This window comes from Gobius niger (assembly GCF_951799975.1).
Source record: "Gobius niger genome assembly, chromosome: 6".
Classification (NCBI taxonomy): domain Eukaryota; kingdom Metazoa; phylum Chordata; class Actinopteri; order Gobiiformes; family Gobiidae; genus Gobius; species Gobius niger.
Window position 1 is genome coordinate 15,918,381 of NC_136857.1, and position 20,128 is coordinate 15,938,508.

Here is a 20,128-nt window from a genome sequence, read left to right on the forward strand (position 1 = left end):
TTGTGATTACACTCTGTTATTTAATTAGGACTGGTCAACAGTTATTCTTGCTTTTAAAAAACTTTAAAAAAAAATAAATATATCAGTTATCGAATAGCAATAAGGACGTGAATATAACAAGAAGATTACACCATCTTAAAAATAAAGTGTAAAAAATGTATTTCAACCAACATCCCAATATTCATGTATTGCATTGTTTGTTTGTTTTTTATCTTGTGAAATCTATAAAATCAACATATTTTAAAAAAAATAGTGGACAAAGATGGAGTTGATTGGTTTTATACTGAATCTGTATATTTGGACTGCCTGTATATGGGTGAGAATAGTCATGATTGATTGATTGATTACTCAAATTTAAAGACTAAATCCCGCGAGGCATTTCTAAGATTTTTGGAAAGTAACTGTATTCTAAATGCTCTCAAATGAACGAGTTGATGAATGTAATAAAAGAAAGTACTAGGAATATTCACTCAAAATGAGTATTTTAAATACAACACATATGGGAATAAATCACTGTCCCTGATTAGTGAGAGCTGCGGTTTAATGATTAAAGTTTAAATCATCATGATTTAGCACCTTTTACATGTGAGAATGAGAGATGTATTCTGAAGGGTTGACATCACTGCAACAAGGAGTTGATTAAAGATAACTACAAAGTTCTGCTTTATAATGCTTTATTGTTGAACTGTAAAACAAAAACATGTGTTATATAATCATTCAATGGCCTACAAGTGCATCTCAAAAAATAAAACTTGGAATTTTTTTTTTGTTCAGTTATTTCAACATTTCAATACAGTGAAATGCACATTAGAGAAAATGCACTCAATAAACCTTTCATTTACCACAAAATAAAACAAATAAATATTGCAAATGATACTGATTTTTTATGAATGCAACACAATTCAAAATGTATCTCATTTATGCTGACATTTTGGAAGATTTTAATTTTGGTGAGAATCAGACAAAACACAATCACATCATTGGTGTTAAACAAGTTTTCAAAGAAAAGACTGGACTATGGACTGACTGATATTTCTGAGAAATTTTTAACAAAATACAAAAGTTGGGAGGAACACAGTTATGACAGTATTGAATAGTGACAACTTTAACAGTTACGAAGACCACTGCTGCCCTCTTTTGGCCAATATCATGCACACAAGAGTCTTCCATTGCAAAGACCAATGATGCCATCCTGCATCTTTTGATTGACGTGCCAAACTACTAGCCCTATCAAATTTGGAAGTTCGAAAACAAGATCTACCAGCAGGCACAAGGACACAAGGGAGAAACGTTACAATAAAGTCAGCAGCCCTGTCTGGTTCAACCCTCATATTATTTATTCTTTCCAGTAGATCTCAGAATGTGCTGAAACTCTCACAAAAAACACCTTCAACACATTTAACAAAATAACACAAGCCTCATAACGGAAAGAAAAGACAAAAGTGAAAAATGATAGTCAAACTAAGAGTTTGAATCCCTGCCCAACAAAGTTAGCCTTATCTGCATCGTGACAGCTTCCAGCTGACTTCATGGTTCTGGGTCCAAAGAAATAATTCAATACATATTAAACAACTTAACTTCACTTGACAAATTTCCTTTTAAACTGACAAAGTAAAGTCGATCATTTGCTGGCAGTTGGAAGCCACCTAGTGGTCAAACCCTTTATTAAAACATCTAGTATTGACAAAAGGGATATCTTGTTATATTTCAGCATTGGCAATATGGCAATATGCCATTGATGTACAAATATAGTTAAGATTCAACAGATCTACAGATCGGGCTTGAGAGGAAATTAATACACTAGAAGCACAGCATCACTTACTTCAGTAGAGTATAGGCCTGTTGTACTCAGAGACTCTCAGGGCCTGGTATAGGATTATGTAAAAACCTAACTTTGAGGTTACAATAACAGAGCTCTGTGAAGCGGTTTCCCATAATAATGTAATACCACCACCCTTATGATGATACAGCGGCATCTTCACAAGACATCACTGTCACCACCTTTATTCCATCTAGATGTCCGTAATTCTTCAATGGTCCAGTAGAGAGCGCTGTAGAGCCTCCTGTATCATTGTGTGCTCATCTGTGGAGTAATCCTGTGATATAAAGGGTATAAAGATATAAAGCAGGTGTTAGTTCACCACAATAATATACAAACCATGTAAACTTGTCAACACTCACAACAAAGGTATCGTAAGAAAAAGTGTGTCTAATCTTCAGGTGTTGCAAAAAGTCAGTGCTCCTGTAGTTCGGGTCCCCCCAGGGCATTGAGGCACAAATGGGGCACACCTATACAAAGACAGACAGAAAGAAAGATGTGGAAAACTTTAGTGCCATATTCTCATCAGCAAAAGCTCAATGTATTCTTACCACTTGACGACTGTCCCGAGCATGCTGGGAAGTACAGTGCTCTACCAGGCCATCCTGATCCAGGTTTGGGCAGTTACAGTAAGGGCAGGTAAAGGTGTAGCGATTTGGTACAGGACTTGGGATAAAAAAAGAGAAAAGAATACATTACACATACAGTGGGGTGCAACTGTTTAGGCGCTCCAGATTAATTTTTTCTATTAATGTGAACAATGAAGCAAGGGGAAGCTGAAATCATCTCCAACAGGCATGAAGTTACAGGTTTATTTACATCTTTTGCATTTTCAAAATAGCATAAAAGCAAAAAGGCTACAACAAAGTTTGGGCACCCAGCATTGTTAATACCTCGAAGCTTTGAACGCTTTTCTAAGCAGCAAAGAGTCTTCCAATTCCAGTGTGAGGGATTTTTGCCCTTTCTTCCTACAAAAGTATTCCAGAATAAACAGATTTCAGGGCTATCTTGTATGCACTTCTCTTTAATAATAATAATAATAATAATAATAATAATAATAATAATAATAATAATAATGCATTGGTTTTATATAGCGCTTTTCTGGACACTCAAAGACACTTTACATTGCACTAGTCCTTCACTAAATACTCGGTGGTGGTAAGCTACTACCTGGGTAGACTGACGGAAGCGAGGCAACAGTCTGCGCCATCAGCCCCTCCGACCACCACCAACCACTCACTCACTACATTCGCTAGGCTTCATGGTGTTCCCAAACGGTCTCCCATCCAAGTCCTGCCATGCCCTTCCCTGCTTAGCTTCCAAGGGATGCCTGGGATTGGGCATAGCAAGCATAGCAAAGGCGGTATGGCCATGAGGTCCATACAGAGATATTCAATAATGTTTACATCAGCAGACTGAAGGCCATAGCAAAACCTTCAGACTGCACCTCTAGATGAAATCCATTGTGGATTTTGAAGTGTGTTTACAATCATGACCCATTTGACAAGCATGTTTTTTTCGGAGATGGTGGTACGTTAATACGTTTCCCTCCGGAATTTGTTGGATTGGAAATTACCCGAATTGCTTCTTTATTCTACCTATCCATTTTTCCCTGTGTAACTGGCTGCAATACCTCCTCTGAGGGTAATTAGTCGACATAAGTAGGTAGCGTTCAAAACCATAAACATTGGTTGACTTTGGAATTTTGGAAGTCCTTGTTTTTAAATTTTAAGAACTTGTTTCGAGACCTCAGATAGTTGAAACACAGGTTTGGCTGGCTCTAGAGATCTATTTTCCATTATCCAGTTGGCAAAAACAGTTCTTAGTTATAACACAACAATGTTATAACTAAAAACCAGAAGGTATTCAACTGTTCAATTGTGATGTCATAATTTCTATGACTTTTCATATTCATATTTCTCTAAAGACTTTTTCCTTAAGAGAAATATGAATATGTTTCATGAACATCCTGAGTTCTCTAACTACTTTGTACTGAAAATCTTTAAATAGACCCCTATCATGTTCAATGTTTGATTCTTAAGTCTCTCCTTCTCATCAATTTCTAAATTTAATTTGTCATGTTTACTAAAATTATGCACAGTTGTGCTCAAACATTTACATACCCTGGCACAATTTTAGATTTTTTGGCCATTTTTCAGAGAATATGAATGATAACACAAAAGGTTTTTTTTCACTCATAGTTAGTGGCTGTGCGAAGCCATTTATGGTTAAACAATGTTAAAGGGGGGAAATTCTTTTGTGGTAGTTGTGGATGGGCCTCTTTATTTCCTCGGATGGTAAAACTGGCCATTCTTTTTGGCAAAAAGCCTCCAGTTCCTCTAAATTCTTGGGCTGTCTTGCATGAACTGCACGCTTGAGATCTATCCAAAGTGGCTCAATGATATTGAGGTCAGGTTACCAAAGTGGCCACTCCTGAACCTTGAGTATATTCTCCTGTAGCCAATGAGACGTCGACATGGCCTTGTGCTTTGGTTAGTTGTCATGTTGGAACATCCAAGTGCGTCCCATGCACAGCTTAGCGGCTGATGAGTGACATTTTTTTTTGGCAGTATTCTTTAATAACATGCTGCATTCATCCTGAAATCTATTTTGACCAAGTTCCCTGTAGCTCCCACATCCCCAAAACATCAGTGATCCACCTCCATGTTTCATTGTCCATTTTGGTTTGATCATTCCAAGTTTCAGAAATGTTGAGGCTTGTGTCTGTGCTGTTTGGCATATTGTAAGTGGATGCTTTGGGGCATCTGCAAAGTAATGGTTTTCTTCTGGGGACTTGGCCATGCAGCCCATTTTTCATCAAGTACCTCCTTATTGTACATCTCGAAACAGCCACACCACTTTTTTTTTCAGAGGGTCTGTATTTCAGCTGAAGTAATTTGTGGTTTGGTTTCAACGGAATCCTGCATTTTCCATTTAAGAGTTTGAACACTGCTGATTGATACTCTCAGTACCTTGGATATCTTTTTAGAACACGTTCCCATTTTAAACAGTTCCTCTGACAATTCTTTTGCTTGCCCAATGAACTCAGAAACCAGAAATGTCAGTGCAGCACTGGATAAAAGACGCAAGAGTCTGTCAGGAGCCCAAAAACTTACTGACCTTTTTTTTAATAGGTTTGGTAGTTTCTTTTTTCATTCACACAAACTCTAACTATGAGTGAAAAAAAATTCTGCCAGGGTATGTAAACTTTTGAGCACAACTTGTTTAATTTATTTAAATCCTAATGATCCATGGTTAATCAACTCATGTGAAGTGCTCATATAAAGAAAAACATCTTCATGCTCCAAACAGTAGAGACAAGTAACAATGCAATAGTCACTGTTACCTGATTATGACAGGTTGGGTCTGCGCAGTGGTCCTCACCCCTTCCTCAATGTACTCCTGGTACTTAGAACAACTTGCTGTATGAGCTCTCATCTGGGACAGCCCCACCTAAATAATGAAAGCAGCAGAAGTTTAATATTGAGAGGCAATATGAACTATTTTCGCTCTCTCGCTGCATACCTGTGTTCCACACCCTTTACACGCTGCAGCAGACGACTGGATCAGGGCCTCTACCTCCACCGCTTTAGAGCAGTGACCGAGAGCACTCCTGCACACGGCACACACAGGCTTCTGTGGACGCAGGCACTCCTGCAGACAGCTCTGGCAGAATCTAAACAAAATTATTTAAAAAATTAAGTAAATACAGATTTGAACATGCATATTATTTATTGCCATTTGTATCCTTACTTTATTGTAATAGTGTGTTTGCTGTTCAATTGTGTTTATAGCATTATTATGACAAATACATTTCAAGTTGCCAACAATATCTATCTATCTATCTATCTATCTATCTATCTATCTATCTATCTATCTATCTATCTATCTATCTATCGTTCTATCGTTCTATCTATCGTTCTATCTATCGTTCTATCGTTCTATCTATCGTTCTATCTATCGTTCTATCTATCGTTCTATCTATCGTTCTATCTCTAGCTTTCGTTTTTCTGTATTATTCTGCAACATGAAGTTATTGCGTCGACCTCTCCTGAAATGCTATGTGTCAGGCACAAGAGGGCGTACGGAATTGTAGTCCTTTGAAAGGCTGGAAGAGTTCTTACAACAGTGATATGGACTACAAGTCCCAAGTGATGCCTTCCCTTTGATGTAAACAAAACTGAAACCGAAATGTCAGGCTAGCATTGCCTTTTGTCACATTCTCGTAGAGGTAAAAATAGTTCAGCCGCATACTAGAAACGTAGGTAGATGGATTGTTTTTGTCCAGCTGTATCAGACTCATTTCATTGTAAAATCGAACAGTCTCACAGTTGTTATCTTTCAAGAAACCCAGACGTGTCATATCTACGGCTATCTGGAAGCAAAACGAACACAAATACTCACGTATGACCACACTGTGTCCTCACAGGACTATCGAATATTTCCAGACACACCGGGCAGAGCAATTCGGACACGTCGCTCGTCCCGTCGGAGGCATTTTTCTTGTGCTGTGCAGAGCTAAATCCGCCGAGCATCGCCATTTCTCTTTTCTTCACTGTCAGTGAGTCCGCCACTACCGCTACCGTCGTTCCCTCACAGACGTCAGATGTTCCTGGTTCCTTTTCATTTAGCGCGAGGGGCGGAGCTTAAAAGGTACACAGTCTGTGACAAAAACATGAACAAAAACGTGATCCATGACAAACACTCCATAACTTGTCCCACTGACATATGATTTTGAGTGTGAGACTGTCGTAACTCTCTCTCTAGTCTGATATTTCAATGATTAATATCAAAACATTCATTCTACTAATGGATGCAGAGTCTCAGCGAGACTGTAAATAAAAGTCAAATAAAATGAAAATGAAAGCAATAAGATAAAGAATGGTCTTTCAGGGGAAAACCTGCTCTTAAAATAGGATATGCCTATCAAGCCAAAACCAAAAGTAAGATAAAGGCTGTAGCCACTGTTATTTTAATAATGCTGAAAAAGTGCATAAAGAGTGGGCCAAGTCCAGATTTCAGATAAGGAAACATCTTCAATATTCCTGTTAAATCAAAGCGAGTAGAGCTTCAAAATGCAAAATGAAGAAACATGACCAGAGACATGCTATTTGAAGCTGGGAAATTATTTGATTTAAACAAGCTTGCTACTGTGGACTTGGAATGAGCATATTCAGAACATATGACTTTTTTGGTTCGTCTTGCGCGTTATCCTGATCTACTTTAGTCACCAGAGCAGGATTAACTAATGTGCCTCTAGTTGTAAAAATGTTGTGGAGAATAGTACTCCGCTCACTCTGCACGTGGGCTCCTGATGATGGTGAACTGTCAGAAGTATGCGCATGCGCAGTGACAAAATGGGAATTTCCAACAGCTGAGAAGGCGTCGCTAACAGGAGCTAGCTCTGCTTTAAGGTAAAATTCAACGTTTCCAGTCACAGAACTGTCAAATGGCCGAGTCAGTTCAGGTTTAAACTTGTCTGTATACGTTTTTCTCAATTATACATGCACATTGTGTGTAAATTCACCTCAGAAATGGATCAAGCCCCGATGTGCAGCTAAGCTCAGGAACGTTAGCTGCACTGAAATGGGCGTTTACTGCTTCAGTCCAGGGCCCATGCAGCAATAGCATCATGTTAGATGGCCGAAGTTACACATTGCGAAGTAACATCTCCATGGTTTACGAGCTTCATTAAGTGCATTCATGTATACTTTTGTATAGAGCTAAGCTACGTAGGTTTTCGAGTCGTGCTGGCTGGAGGACGATAGCCTGCAGAACGTACCTCCGTCTTATGTAGGAATATGTAGTGCTAGAGTTGGCACTATTTGGGATAGTGGAAGTATTGATTGGGACGAACTTCAGAGAAAACCTTGCGCGTGTGTGAAGACAAAACTGTGTGACAGTAAACATTATGTTTTGTGAAAGTTAAGAACGGGCTTAGGCAAAGACACACCAAGAAATGTATATGTTTTGAATAGAGTAGTGATACATCTTTGGTCAGTTATACGTTTAATAAATAAACAACAACAAACATTTTAAAACATATTTCATTGTTAAACTGTAACACATATGTATATATCCATCATGCACATATTAGTTATTTGTAAATTATGAATCACTGGGTAGTTAAGTCAGTCGTATTGGAGTCTTATGAGCTCCAATAGATTATTTTTTTACTGAAAGTTGAACAAATAGATTGCGTAGTAAATTCACTGTTATTTTTCTTTCAGCTTGGGAAGACCCCAGGAGAGCCTCACATTATGACACCCAAGTGACCTTGAATTGTGCCAATACTATTACCGAAGGGGGGAAGAGGATTGATTGAGTGAATAATTGATTAATTGAAGAGTTATTTGCGACAGCAGAGACTTTCAGCACCTCACAGAAGAGATGGCTCAAAGAAGACGTACGTGCACACTGCAGCTGAGCTCCAATTGAATCAACTGCATCTTTTGTCTGGATGATGCACTGCTGAGTGGACATAAAATCTGAATCCTTCCACTTCTCTAAAACATTGTTACCATTGAGCTGATGCCAGTGTGTGCAGTTAAATATGATAACACAAGATGGTGCTTGAAATTGGCACCTCAATGCAGAGAATGCTGACAGGGGCGTGGCTCTCTCCAAAACGTACAACAGCTGACTAATAGTCTGCTGTGGACATGGATGCCAAGCTTAAAGAGGACCTGTTCCGAAGATATGTTTCCGCCTTGGAGAGACGACTTAACAATGGCTTTGAAAATGCTGGAGTGGGCGCTGTGCCAGACAGGGACAGTGTAAAACATAAGGACAGTGAAGCTCTTCTTTCAACAGCGACCGCCCTGTTAGGGGCCTATCAGCCAGATCCAGGACAACGTTTCCGCATGGTGCGCTTCTATGAATTGGTTGACAACTCGCTGCGTTACCAGAGAGGAGCTAACCTGAGAATTCTAGAGAGGGCCTTTCACACACTGGAAACCATCTGCACCAACCTGCTGCTCTTCCCCTGGAAGAAGGAGTTCAGATGTATCAAGGTACAATATTTCATTTTCTACCAATTACTGGGTTGAAAATAAAGTAGGTAATTTGGCTTATATTCAGCTTTCTAGTCGCTTTACATTTTTGTGTAGCATAAATTCACCCTGCTGGGGGCAGACCACTTCATTGGCACTGTCTTGTGACAGAAATGTGGCTGTGCCAACTTCTCACTACCATCAAAAGCACACTCAGACACATTTTCATGAAGATCTTCTTTACCAAGATATTTAGAAAAGGGACACAATATTGTAAAGATATCAAAGCAATTACTTTACTGTGTTGATCAGTTGTTATTTTCATCTTTTTTTTTTGTAGACCTTCACTGGCCCATATGTGTACCATCTGCAGTCTGCCATTTCTGATGCCGAACTCCGCTCTCTAATGCGCACTATTGGCTACTCCTGTGACCATGAATCACAATTCCATTTGCAAGAGCACCCTGGAGGTGCAAATCACCTCCGTCAGCTGGCATTTGAGATGTTCCTGGCCCAGGCAGAGTGTCGTCTTCTCAGTGAGGTTGTGGCTCTAGCACGCGGAGCTGCCTCAGAGATGGATGCTCTAGAGCAGCGCAGAGGGTGTCGGGACGATGCAGCGGGCTGTGCTGAGGCACTGCGCAGGCGGGACAGTCTAGGGGCAGACATGGCACGACTGACTGTTCGACCTCTGGACATAGACAGACCACACACACACCACCTGAGGCGGGGTAGCAGACCATCCAAATCTGTGGATGTAACAGACGGTGCTGGACACTGGCATCCTGCTGTAAGCAAACCAGTGTTAAAGGCCTCTCTGAGTCTGAGGAAGGAGCCTCTGTTTGTGGATGCAGAAGAGGATCTGAAGGATGAAATCCTGCGGCCCAATAGTTCAACTTCTCTCTTCTCTGTGGCTGCTCCTCCCTCCTACAGCCCTGAGGCCGACTTCTATCCCATCCAGACACCTTCTCCTGCTGATCCCTATTCATCCTATCACTTGTCCTCTTTGGATGAGATTGACTTGTACACAGAGAGGGGCACTGGGACAGGGGGCAGGCAGACCCCGTCCAGACCCCCCTCTCGAGAGCCCCGAGACACACGGGATGGATGGTTGCACAAGGCTCATGGCAGTATGAAGTGTCAGGGCTGTGGTTTGGGCTGCTCCTCTATGGCATCCTGTCAAAGGTGTGACATGATCTTGTGTCCCACCTGTCATGATGTGGAGCCCTTGCCATGCTGTGGTCTTCAGGAATACCATTCCAAGTCTCCCCGGCCTCTTGACGGATACATCCCAGTAAAGGAGAAGCTATCAGTCTACTCTAACACTCACTCCCACTCGCACCTGCACCCCCACCCCCTCACCCTGACGCACTCCCACTCACACGCCCACCCGCAGATGATGGACAAGCCCCTCATGTCCACCAAGCTGTTTCCAAGTAAGTCAGTTGCCCTGACGACGCCAAAGGGAGGCAGCAGCGAACGCCTGAGTCTAGGCGGATCACGATGCGGGTTCTGTAATAAGCCTGGAGCGTCTTACACCTGTGTGAATTGCTCCAAGGTCTCGTGTGACTCATGCATGGGCCTCTATGCCAAGGATATGTGTACCAGGAAAAACCCCCAGCACAGCTTTGTGCCCAACCATCAGCTGAACTTCAAATCTGGCACCATATCTCACCTAGTCTACCGATAAATAAGTCCCTAACCTGCTCACCTGCACTACTGCTTTTGGTCTTTATTGCCTTTAGTCCCTCGGTTTTGCCCCTTTGCTCTCTCTCAACCCGTTTGAACTCTTGTACATTTCTCTTGCTATAAGGGCCATGGTTCATGAGAGACACGCCATCCTCCAGCTGTATATTTCTTCTTTTACTGCTACATGCTCCTACGTAGTCATGTGATGTTGTAGCGCTTCCGTAACCCTCAAAGCTTGTTCTATTCTAAAGAAACTAGAGAAAAGAGTTAGTCTTTCTCATTTTAAGGATTCTGTCCAAATGAACATATACTTACCTAACTTCTCAGCTACTAATATATAAATATATATATATATATATATATATATAATACATAAAGTATATATCTGGTGTGCGTGAATATTTGAAGGTGTGTGTGTGTTTAGGAGACCTCTGAGCTCGCGTAATGACAAAACCTTTTTTAAACTTGAAAAATATTAGGGATTACTAAGAAACACTGGAAAACGGTAAAGTGGATAGTATATATTTTTATCTATTCTGTAGAATATTGTCAGACTGTTAAACAGGCTTGAGGTCTGACATTGAGACTTTGGGGAAACAAACTTATGTCTGTGTGGGTTCTGTGAAATCTCAAAGGACATAACTGAGACAATGATCAGATGCCATATATTATTCTATCGAAGGTTTTTGCCTTGTAAATGAACCTTTTCTTTTGTGTGACTAAGTTTTAACGCTGCTGTGCGTTGACTTTAATCATTAGAGTATGTTCCCATGGTCCATGATGGTGTGGCACCCCTTACAATATAGGAGCTCACTGGAGGTTTCATGGAGTCAAATCACCACAGCATTAAGAATATTAGTTTAGGCAGTTTCTCTTGAACAGTTCCTGTCTACCTCAATTGACTTCTGCATTAACACACACAGCAATGTTCTAGTTTAATCTAGCTCTCGAAACACAACAAAAACACTATTATTTGAACAAAATAATTATTCTGATGTTTATTTATATCTGTAATGATCAATATTGTGGATATATTTCAGTTTCTTTGATAATCTGAAAACACTGATCAAGTTCAGGACACACAAAGTTAGAGATGACGGGCACTTATTAACTGCAACGATTTGATCAAATTCCAAAAGATTTAAGCTTTTTTCTCATGCCTGTATACAAGCCACTTGTCATCATGGCCTAATTTAGACAGCCCTGAACTGTTTATTTCATTCAGAACATTTTAAACATTAGGATTCTTTGAGTTCCATTGTACATCTCAGTAGTTACTACACTTTACCAGCTCTAGGATCATCAGCTAGCAAAAGACACAGAAGGAACACACCTGTGGTTTACTGCAGGTAATGTTTGAAGTCATGCATACGTTCTTTATTCATTCCTTTACCTCAGAGCCTTTCTCTCCTTGTTCATTCTTACAAAGGGTAAAAAGGGATGGGTGTATCACCAACATACACCTAACAAAATCTATTCTTAGTTCAGCTTTTGCCAATACAAACCTTGATATCAAAAATCGCGAGTGACCTTAGGGAGGTGTGCAATTTTTCCCCAGCTAATTAAGCCTTTCTCAAACCGTTGTAAATTTTTGTCATGTACTTTGCAGTTGCACATTTCAGCTCATTTCAAATTCATACCAGCATCAAAGACTTAAGTAATGAGCCATGTTTGCAACTAGTATTGAGTGATTATATTGCCAAATGAAGAACAAATGTCAACTCTGAATTAAGTCTCGTGGCTCGCCTGGATGTACAAATATTCTATGAATTGTAAAATGTGCTTTGCTGAAGCTTGGCTGTGTCTGTATATGTTGGCCTGTGTGCAAACTGAGCTGGCACCTACCTGCACATTTGTGTCACTGACTGAACGTGTGCAGGATGCTACAAAGGGCTATACAGTCTTCAGGGCTGCTGCTTAGTCTGTGGCTATTGTCGAAATCCCCCTCGGAGGTGGGTTTGCTACTGCAGACATATTTTACATTCATTAGTGGATAGGAGTCACTGATGCTGGCAAGTCTGTAGAGCTCTGTTCATTTTTATTGTCATGGAAGTACATTGAGCCATTTGAAACATGATTGGTTTAGCCCACAGTTATAGTGAAAATAAATCCTCTGTTTACCTCTTTGTGCTTCTGATATTAATTGTCGATGTGTAGGAAGCCCCTCTCCTGGCATGCTCTGTTCAGGTCCAACCCTGTATTTTACCCCAAACCAACTCCTCATCTCTACTAGCACTGATGATCATTGCACAATGTCGATGTGAAGGGGAATGGGCTTTGCTATCAGTATGTCGGCATACAGAAGGGGAGCAAAGGGAAATAGCCAAAATTGTTAAATGGTGAAAAATATATATTGACACAAAGTTTTTTATAAAATAATTTAAATGAATAAAATTCTAAAAAAAGAAGAAAAAAAAATGGTGTGTATCTTGAATTTAATTTGTGGGGACTTTTAGAGCTGCTGTATTGTACATTTCTAAACTATCCCATGACTTTCATCCCTCTTTTAATTTAAAGAGTCCGTCTGCTTATAATGTGGTTCTATCTGACATTTTTGGTCAAAATTAAGTTTGTTTTTTTTACATTTTTTTATTTTAACATATTGCTCTCCCTAAAGTTATTTTGGTGCATTACTGAGGTTTTTATGGGCAAAAACATACAGCCCATTTCCTTTTTGTTATGAGTGATCAAAACTTAAACTTGAAATGTCTCAGAACACAGATAGAACCATATGATCACAAGGGGACATAGTTTTGGGGACTAACAAAATAAATGGTTTTAAAATTAAATTGTCAAAATGAATTTCGGTACAGTTACTCTCTCATTATACAGTTTTTAGAATATAGCTACTTTCAAAGGAATTCATCAGAGATTTAAGAGTAGGCCTATTGCTAAAAAAAAAAAAGGAAAAAGAAAGGGACAAAAGACACTAGTTAATAGCTTTTCCCGTTCTTGTGCAGTCACAAACATGACTATCGATAATCTAAGTTCCTCCCGAAGTTAAAATAAAGATTTCAAACCAAACAAAATTGTTTTGTGTGGGTATTGTTTTCTAATAACGGGTCTGCAGCTTTCGACATCAAAAGAGACAAGTTTCTGCATTTATCAAACCAAAAGACAGTTTCTTAGTGTTTTTAATTGCAAACAGAGGTGGGTAGCATGGCCAAAATATTGATTCAAGTAAGAGCAACGCTACTGTAATAAATACTCCGGTAAAAGAAAAAAGAAAATACTGTATATATAAATCTTTGCCACAGTGTTGATTCATTGTATGGTGATCTCTGGAGAAGGTCTTTACAGCTCAGATGTACTGTATAGCTCATCACTCATACAACAATGCACTTTTTAAACAAAGATAAAGGCTTCAAAGAGCCACATGTGCTCTTAAGACAATGTTTGCCTGACCCTGTCCTAACGATGCTTTACTCGTCTTGTTTTCCAACTAATCGCAATTGCGTGAGTAACCACCAGATGGCGATAAATACCTATATTTGAACACATGACATTGCTTTGCGTGAAGGTTGGGAACTTGGGACACAGACTGAACGTCTGCTCACACTGACGGACTGATTGATAGGATTTAGTCATGGTCCAGCAAAGATTCTTGCCCAAAGCGAGGGTGGAAGAGGTGTTGAGAAGATGAATTGTCCCTCCGGGTAAATATGCAGCAGAGTCAGTGAACATTTCATTTTCATACTCATATAAGGCAAAAACACCACCATCCTGACCCATCATTACTCTGGTGGTGGGGTCAGAGATGGACATAAAGCAGGCCACTGATTGCAGACTGTGAAGTGTTTGCCCTGGCTCTCAGTCGTCCAGGAATATGACATGATGATATGGGACTAGGCCCTTTGATCTTGTCTGGTTGTTTACTTTCAAGGAAGACGAAATCATCATGAAGGGAAATATGGACTGCTGCCTTTGAGTCCACGTCGTTGTTCCGAAAGACAACAACAACAACAACGCTCTGTGCAGAAGATTTTGCATACCAAGGAAGATCAGCGTGTGTATGCAGATGTGGAGGTACCATGCCCCCATCCTCTTTCCCTTCTCTGGGTGGGACATGTCACAGTTGTGCTGACTAAAAGCCCACGCCGGCCCTCAGGGAGAGTCAGGCATGTTGGATAGGACAGCACTGCGAGGCTGCAGATGAGATAATGTCTGATGAAGAAATGCTTACTTAGCCTTAATACAAACACTACAAAGTAACTGTACTGAGTGTTCATTAATGTGCACTGTCCTCTTCAAATAAATAAATGAAGTAAAGTAAAGTACACCCTTGACTGTAATAGCCCTGATAGACAATGTAGTTCTGCAATCAGGAATCACAATTTGAATGATTGCAAATAAAAGCACAAAGAATTGCAGTTATTTAGGCAGTATAATATCACAATAAAAACCCGAAAATATAAACTCTTTGTTCATGGGGTTTATTATATGTTAACCCTGTGGCCTACTCTACAGTCATTTCCTGAAATGCTTGTGATTCTTGTAATCGTTGTTTATGGTGGATTATTCCTGATTGACTGAGCCGACTGAGAGCATAAACACACTTGTCATTGGTATTTACGGGAGGGCTAGCGTAAATAACAGAAACACAACAGTTTTATAGTTCTCTCTCTCCTGCTCTTCCAGCTCATGCCCCCGCCCACTCTCACTCTCTCCTTTTCCCACTCTCTTTGTGGCAGTTGTATAGACAAAGTTCACTCAGCGCGCTATAAACGCCTTCTCACCTGCGTCTGTCTTTTGCCAAGGGCACTGAGTCATCTCTCCAAACAACCTTCAGTCCTCCGTGCTTCTGCTCCTCCAATTTCTGCCAACCTTACAGCACCTCAGTCCCATAGCATGTAATGTATGACTAGTAACAAAAGTAGAGCAAAAGTACTTGTATGGAGTAGCAAAGAAAATAGTTCTAGTCATGATGAAAGGAGCAGCGAAAGGAGTCAAAGGAGCAGTGAGTGTTGCAGTGCCATGATCTGCAGGATACAGGAATTTAAGTTGTAACTAAAGTTTGCCACTAGTCTAAAATGAGTAATATGTATAGTAATATGAAATGGTGTCACTGTAAGAATTATATAGCAACAATGGAATAAGGCGTTAGAGCTGGTGAAAACATTGACTCGGGCTTCTCCTAAGATTAACTTATTGAAAAACCTGAGTTTCATGGCTTGCAGCCTCAGTACAGTGTGATACACTTGCAGCGCAGAGCAGCTCAGAACCGATAATGTGAGCTTTAATAATGTGGAGGACAGTTATAGGTTTAAACAATGACGCAATTGTATCCAGAAAGTGCAAAACAAAGTGCTGACACTGTAGAAGAAAAAACAACACATTATAAGAGCTTTGCCCGCGGATGACTCAAAACTGCGTGATTGTAGTGAAGTACTTCTCCAGGAAGGTTTTAGACGAGGGCACAACGTTATGACAGGGTTTAAAGTCGAAAAGAGTCGATCCCAGACAAGCTCCCAATTGTTACAACCCAGCTCTGCTAGGGTCGAGGGGAGTAACAAAAACCAAGATATAAAATGGATAAATAAAGGGGTCATTTAATAAAAGGAGTGACAAAATACCCAAACAAAAGGTATGTACAATATTTACAAAAGGTTAACAAAAACAAAGTTACTAAAATCTAAACCAACAACTGTACATAACAAAGTTACTAAAGCTTAACAGTGTGTGAAGTGTCTCAAAAATTACGAGTCTCACAGATAGGCCAAACAGAAACGAGTTACACAAAAACACACAAATGAGACACAATACACATAACAAAATGTGTGGTCCCTGGACACACAGCGTCATTAATGACACAAAGGAACACAACGCAGTGGCGCACTGGCCACAAAGACCAGCAGAATGTCTCAAGGTGTGGCGTTTTATAGGTGTGGCTGGCACCAGGTGGTTGACTGGGGCCAGGTGTTCAGATGTCGCACCAATCGGGACCAAGGATGAGCAACCAAGTAGAACCAAGCTTGAAACAAGTCCTCCAATCCCAGGCCAGGGCTCACACAGCCAGGTTTACATGGAGGAAAGGGCAAAATTAGCACCACACACAAACTAATACACAGGGAGGGAGACTAGAGGCCTGAGGTCATAGCAGCCACTTTAAGTGAACTTTACACTCATTGTTGTTGATTGTTTCATCATTTCCTGAAGTAGTTATTTCAACTACCATCTCAAGTGTCATTGTGTCCATGCATGCATATTTGTGTGTCTGCAAGACTAAATCATATCTAATGTCCAACACAAAAGACCCTAAAACCAGGCTGCACTCTCATTCCCTTTATATGGTCGTGCCCTCTGTGCTTGTGAAGGGCACTCTGCAGTTGTCCCTTTTAGACACATAAATGAACTGTCTGCAGCATGTGTCCAACAGTCACCATCATGCAGCAGCAGTATCGATCCAGAGCACAGAGCCTGCGTACGCATGACCTGCGGACGCCTCTTTATTGGGGCGGTGACAGAGAAGACGTACAGTGATAGAATAGTTGTGGTCAGCATGGTAATGGCGTTTATTGGTTTATTGCCCAGTCCTGTCTGATCTTGAGAACTAAGAAGGCTCGGGCCTGGTTAGTACCTGGACGGGAAACCGCAAGGGAATATCATGGAAGCCTGGGTGAATGTAGTGTGTCAGTGGGAGGTTGGTGGCCGGAGGAGTAAGACTACTCACCCGCCTCTGTTGCTGAGATATAATATAGTTCTGAAGATTTTTAAATGCTTACATCTCTCAAAAAATAGTCTGGGAAAGCACCGTGTTTGAAATCACATCTGCCAAGTCCCGGTTCTGCTGACATGTTTATATGTCAGCACTGCAGTGTTTAATCTAGCTCTTTTCACTTTCACTTTTTATGAAACACCACCCATGCTGTCGCTACTTTTAAGAGGCAAAATACATTTGATGTGTTGACCTCCTTTACACAGATTTACACACACTCAAACTAAGGGTGTAGTTTGGGAGTAAATGCGATTTCTCTTCATTCTGAGCTTTACATCAAAGAACCAGTCACCCATTCACACTCTCATTCATACACCAGTGTACACAGACACTGGAGGAAAGGTGGGTGAAGTATCTTGCCCAAGGACACAACAACTGTGTGCACTTGTGGGATTCGAACCGTCGACCCTCTGGTCACAAGACAACTTGCCACTGTCGCCCCAAATGAGGCTGGCAATGTTGACACCAAATCTCTATTTATTTATAGCTAAAAAAACATTTGACACCCATTCTAATACCCTTGCATTGTCACATTATATCATAAAAGACACACCACACAGTAAATGTAAAAAGACGTGCAGCTAAGAACTGGGCCAAGCAAGAAACCAATTTGCAAACAAGAAAACTCTCCCCCGGCCCCAGAAAAAACAACAACTGATGAGACAAGGGCCGAGTTCACTGATGCAACAGAGAGGAAATGGAATTTGAGGAATAAGCAGCGAAACCAGAGGGAACTGCTTTGGGAATGAGCTAGAGATGAAGATCAATGGGGAGAGAGCAAGGAGCTGGGAGTCAGTGATTCAAAGGACTGGAGCAGTGAGCAGTGACAGTGGAGCTGATATAAGGCTCAGAATGAGGCTGTAAAGGAGTCACGTAATTGAGTGGACAACAAAACATTACACCACAATACACTGCAGAGCTGGCTCATTTGAAGATACGGTTGCTAACATAGTCTAACATAAATGTTTTTCCCTCTTTAGGGACTTGAAGTGGGCTGAAATTTGCTCTTTTCCTCAGTATATTGTAAAAGCAGTCATTTGTGAAAAAGTGTGTTTGCTGTGCACGTTGTTGTAAAACGTTTTTTTTGTTGTTGTTGTTGATTGATTACAGTGTTGCACAAAAATCTGGTTTATCCTTTAAAAGTTGATAGCACTAAGCTGCTGTGATTAAGAAATGTCCCCATCAATTACCACCTTTTGGAAAAGTCTGAATCAGCACATATTTGCATACACATTCACCATTTCCTTAATAACCCTGATCAACATGTTATTTTGCTAAGTGATATTGCTGTGATAGTACAACATAGTGGCTCGGAGTGACTCCGGAAGATTCAGCAAGTCCATTAATTCAGTAATGGAAACCAATGGGGACTTTACACGTCTAAAAAACAATTAAAAAGCCCAAAGACTCTTCTAGTTTCTAAAAATACAATCGATTCCAGTGTTTGTTTAATGGAATGGAAGTTTATTTGTATAATGCTTTGAACTTGACCCAAGTCCCAAAGTGCTTCACATATTATGTGTGGGAGATTTGTTTGAGTCTTTTTCAATCATATTTTCATTTCAGGCCATGTCAATATTTTATGGACACAAGGAGTGCTCTAGCCAATGTGCCAACATGTCATGAATAATATTGTACTTACGGATAATTACAGTTTTACCACAAAAAACAGTAATAAAGATCAATTTAAAACGTGGGTGAAGGTGGCGGTTTATAACAGAAACCTCCACCAGTTTAGTATGTCTTAGTGGAAATAACAGAACTTGAACCAGATGCGACAGTGGAGTAGATAGGGCTGCTCTGTGGAGAGAATGAGAGTGTAGACAGGAGAGATTGGTTGGCACTGAGTCATCTAAAGTGAGGAGCAGAGGGGGTTGTTTACAACAAGACGAGGATGACAGAACTAGTGATGGGCAAAAAACCCTGCGATCCAGAGCATGTATCATTTCTGAAGCAGATTACTTCGAAACACTGCGTCGGAGCCAGTTTCAGTAACAGCTGGTCACGTGATTAAGTGTCAATTGTCTCGAAAAGTGCTTCCCTCTGCGAGTGGTGTATCAGTGTGTCAAAGCGGCTCATTGGCTCAGAGCGTTTCACTGTGCTGCCTTGGACAGCTTTGGGCAGTGAGGCACAAAATCATGGCTGCTTTCTGATCCATACTTTTGCAATGTAAATCATGAGCAATAAATAAATGTGCTGCATTTCCCCCATTTCCCATTTATGTGGTGCACTGGGGCAAGTTGTCAACACCAGCCAGAATACACGCTTTAGAGGAGATATAAACCCAGGACTTTGTATAGACTCATATACGTAGCTTTATATAGTCATTATAGGCATTTCTATAATTACTATTAGTATTAGCCAGGTATCATTGTGTAAGGAGGGGTTTGAGTCTGGCTTAAATGGGGTGATAGTGGTCGAGTGGTAGAGGATGATATTGGTGGCGAGAGCGGTTGGTGTGACCAAAAAGAGGCAAACAGTTAAAAAAGTATACAATTTATTAAGAGATTTAAATAAAAGTTGACAATAAAAATCTGCAGTACAAAGGTTAAAATGTCAAGTTTAAAATAAGGCACGAGCACTATTAAAAACTAAGCTAAACGAAAGGGAGAGTCCGGGAGCGTCCCGTCCAGGCCAGATCCGCCTGCGAAGCTTGTGCACACAAGAACACAACAGCCAGTACGGAGAGTCTCGGAAGGTGGTTACTTCACTCGGCCGTAGCGGCACTTACACGCCAGGCAGGGCTTCTCCACCCTGCCGCTGAGTCTTCAGGTCGTGCTTTATTGTCGCGCGCAACTCCGCTCCAGCGACGGACACCACTCCGCGACGGACACCTCCCTGGACCACAACACAAAAAAGGGCCAGCACACAGCAGACAGGCTCGACGCCAACGCCAGAGGCGATCTTGAATTAAAA

General features: G+C 40.7%; 2 protein-coding genes across 2 annotated transcripts; one reads left to right on the forward strand and one right to left on the reverse strand.

The window, feature by feature from the left end:
- Positions 1–741: 741 nt before the first annotated feature.
- Positions 742–6,454, reverse strand: rnf114 (ring finger protein 114). The gene is made up of 6 exons (XM_079558706.1): positions 6,224–6,454; positions 5,345–5,495; positions 5,166–5,272; positions 2,371–2,485; positions 2,182–2,289; positions 742–2,096 (listed from the first exon to the last, which is right to left on the reverse strand). The coding sequence occupies exons 1-6, from the start codon at positions 6,358–6,360 to the stop codon at positions 2,031–2,033; spliced, it is 684 nt and encodes a 227-aa protein (XP_079414832.1). The 5' UTR covers positions 6,361–6,454; the 3' UTR covers positions 742–2,030.
- Positions 6,455–7,160: 706 nt separating this feature from the next.
- On the forward strand, positions 7,161–12,959 carry spata2 (spermatogenesis associated 2). The gene is made up of 3 exons (XM_079558921.1): positions 7,161–7,233; positions 8,050–8,832; positions 9,152–12,959. The coding sequence occupies exons 2-3, from the start codon at positions 8,482–8,484 to the stop codon at positions 10,496–10,498; spliced, it is 1,698 nt and encodes a 565-aa protein (XP_079415047.1). The 5' UTR covers positions 7,161–7,233; positions 8,050–8,481; the 3' UTR covers positions 10,499–12,959.
- Positions 12,960–20,128: the final 7,169 nt, after the last annotated feature.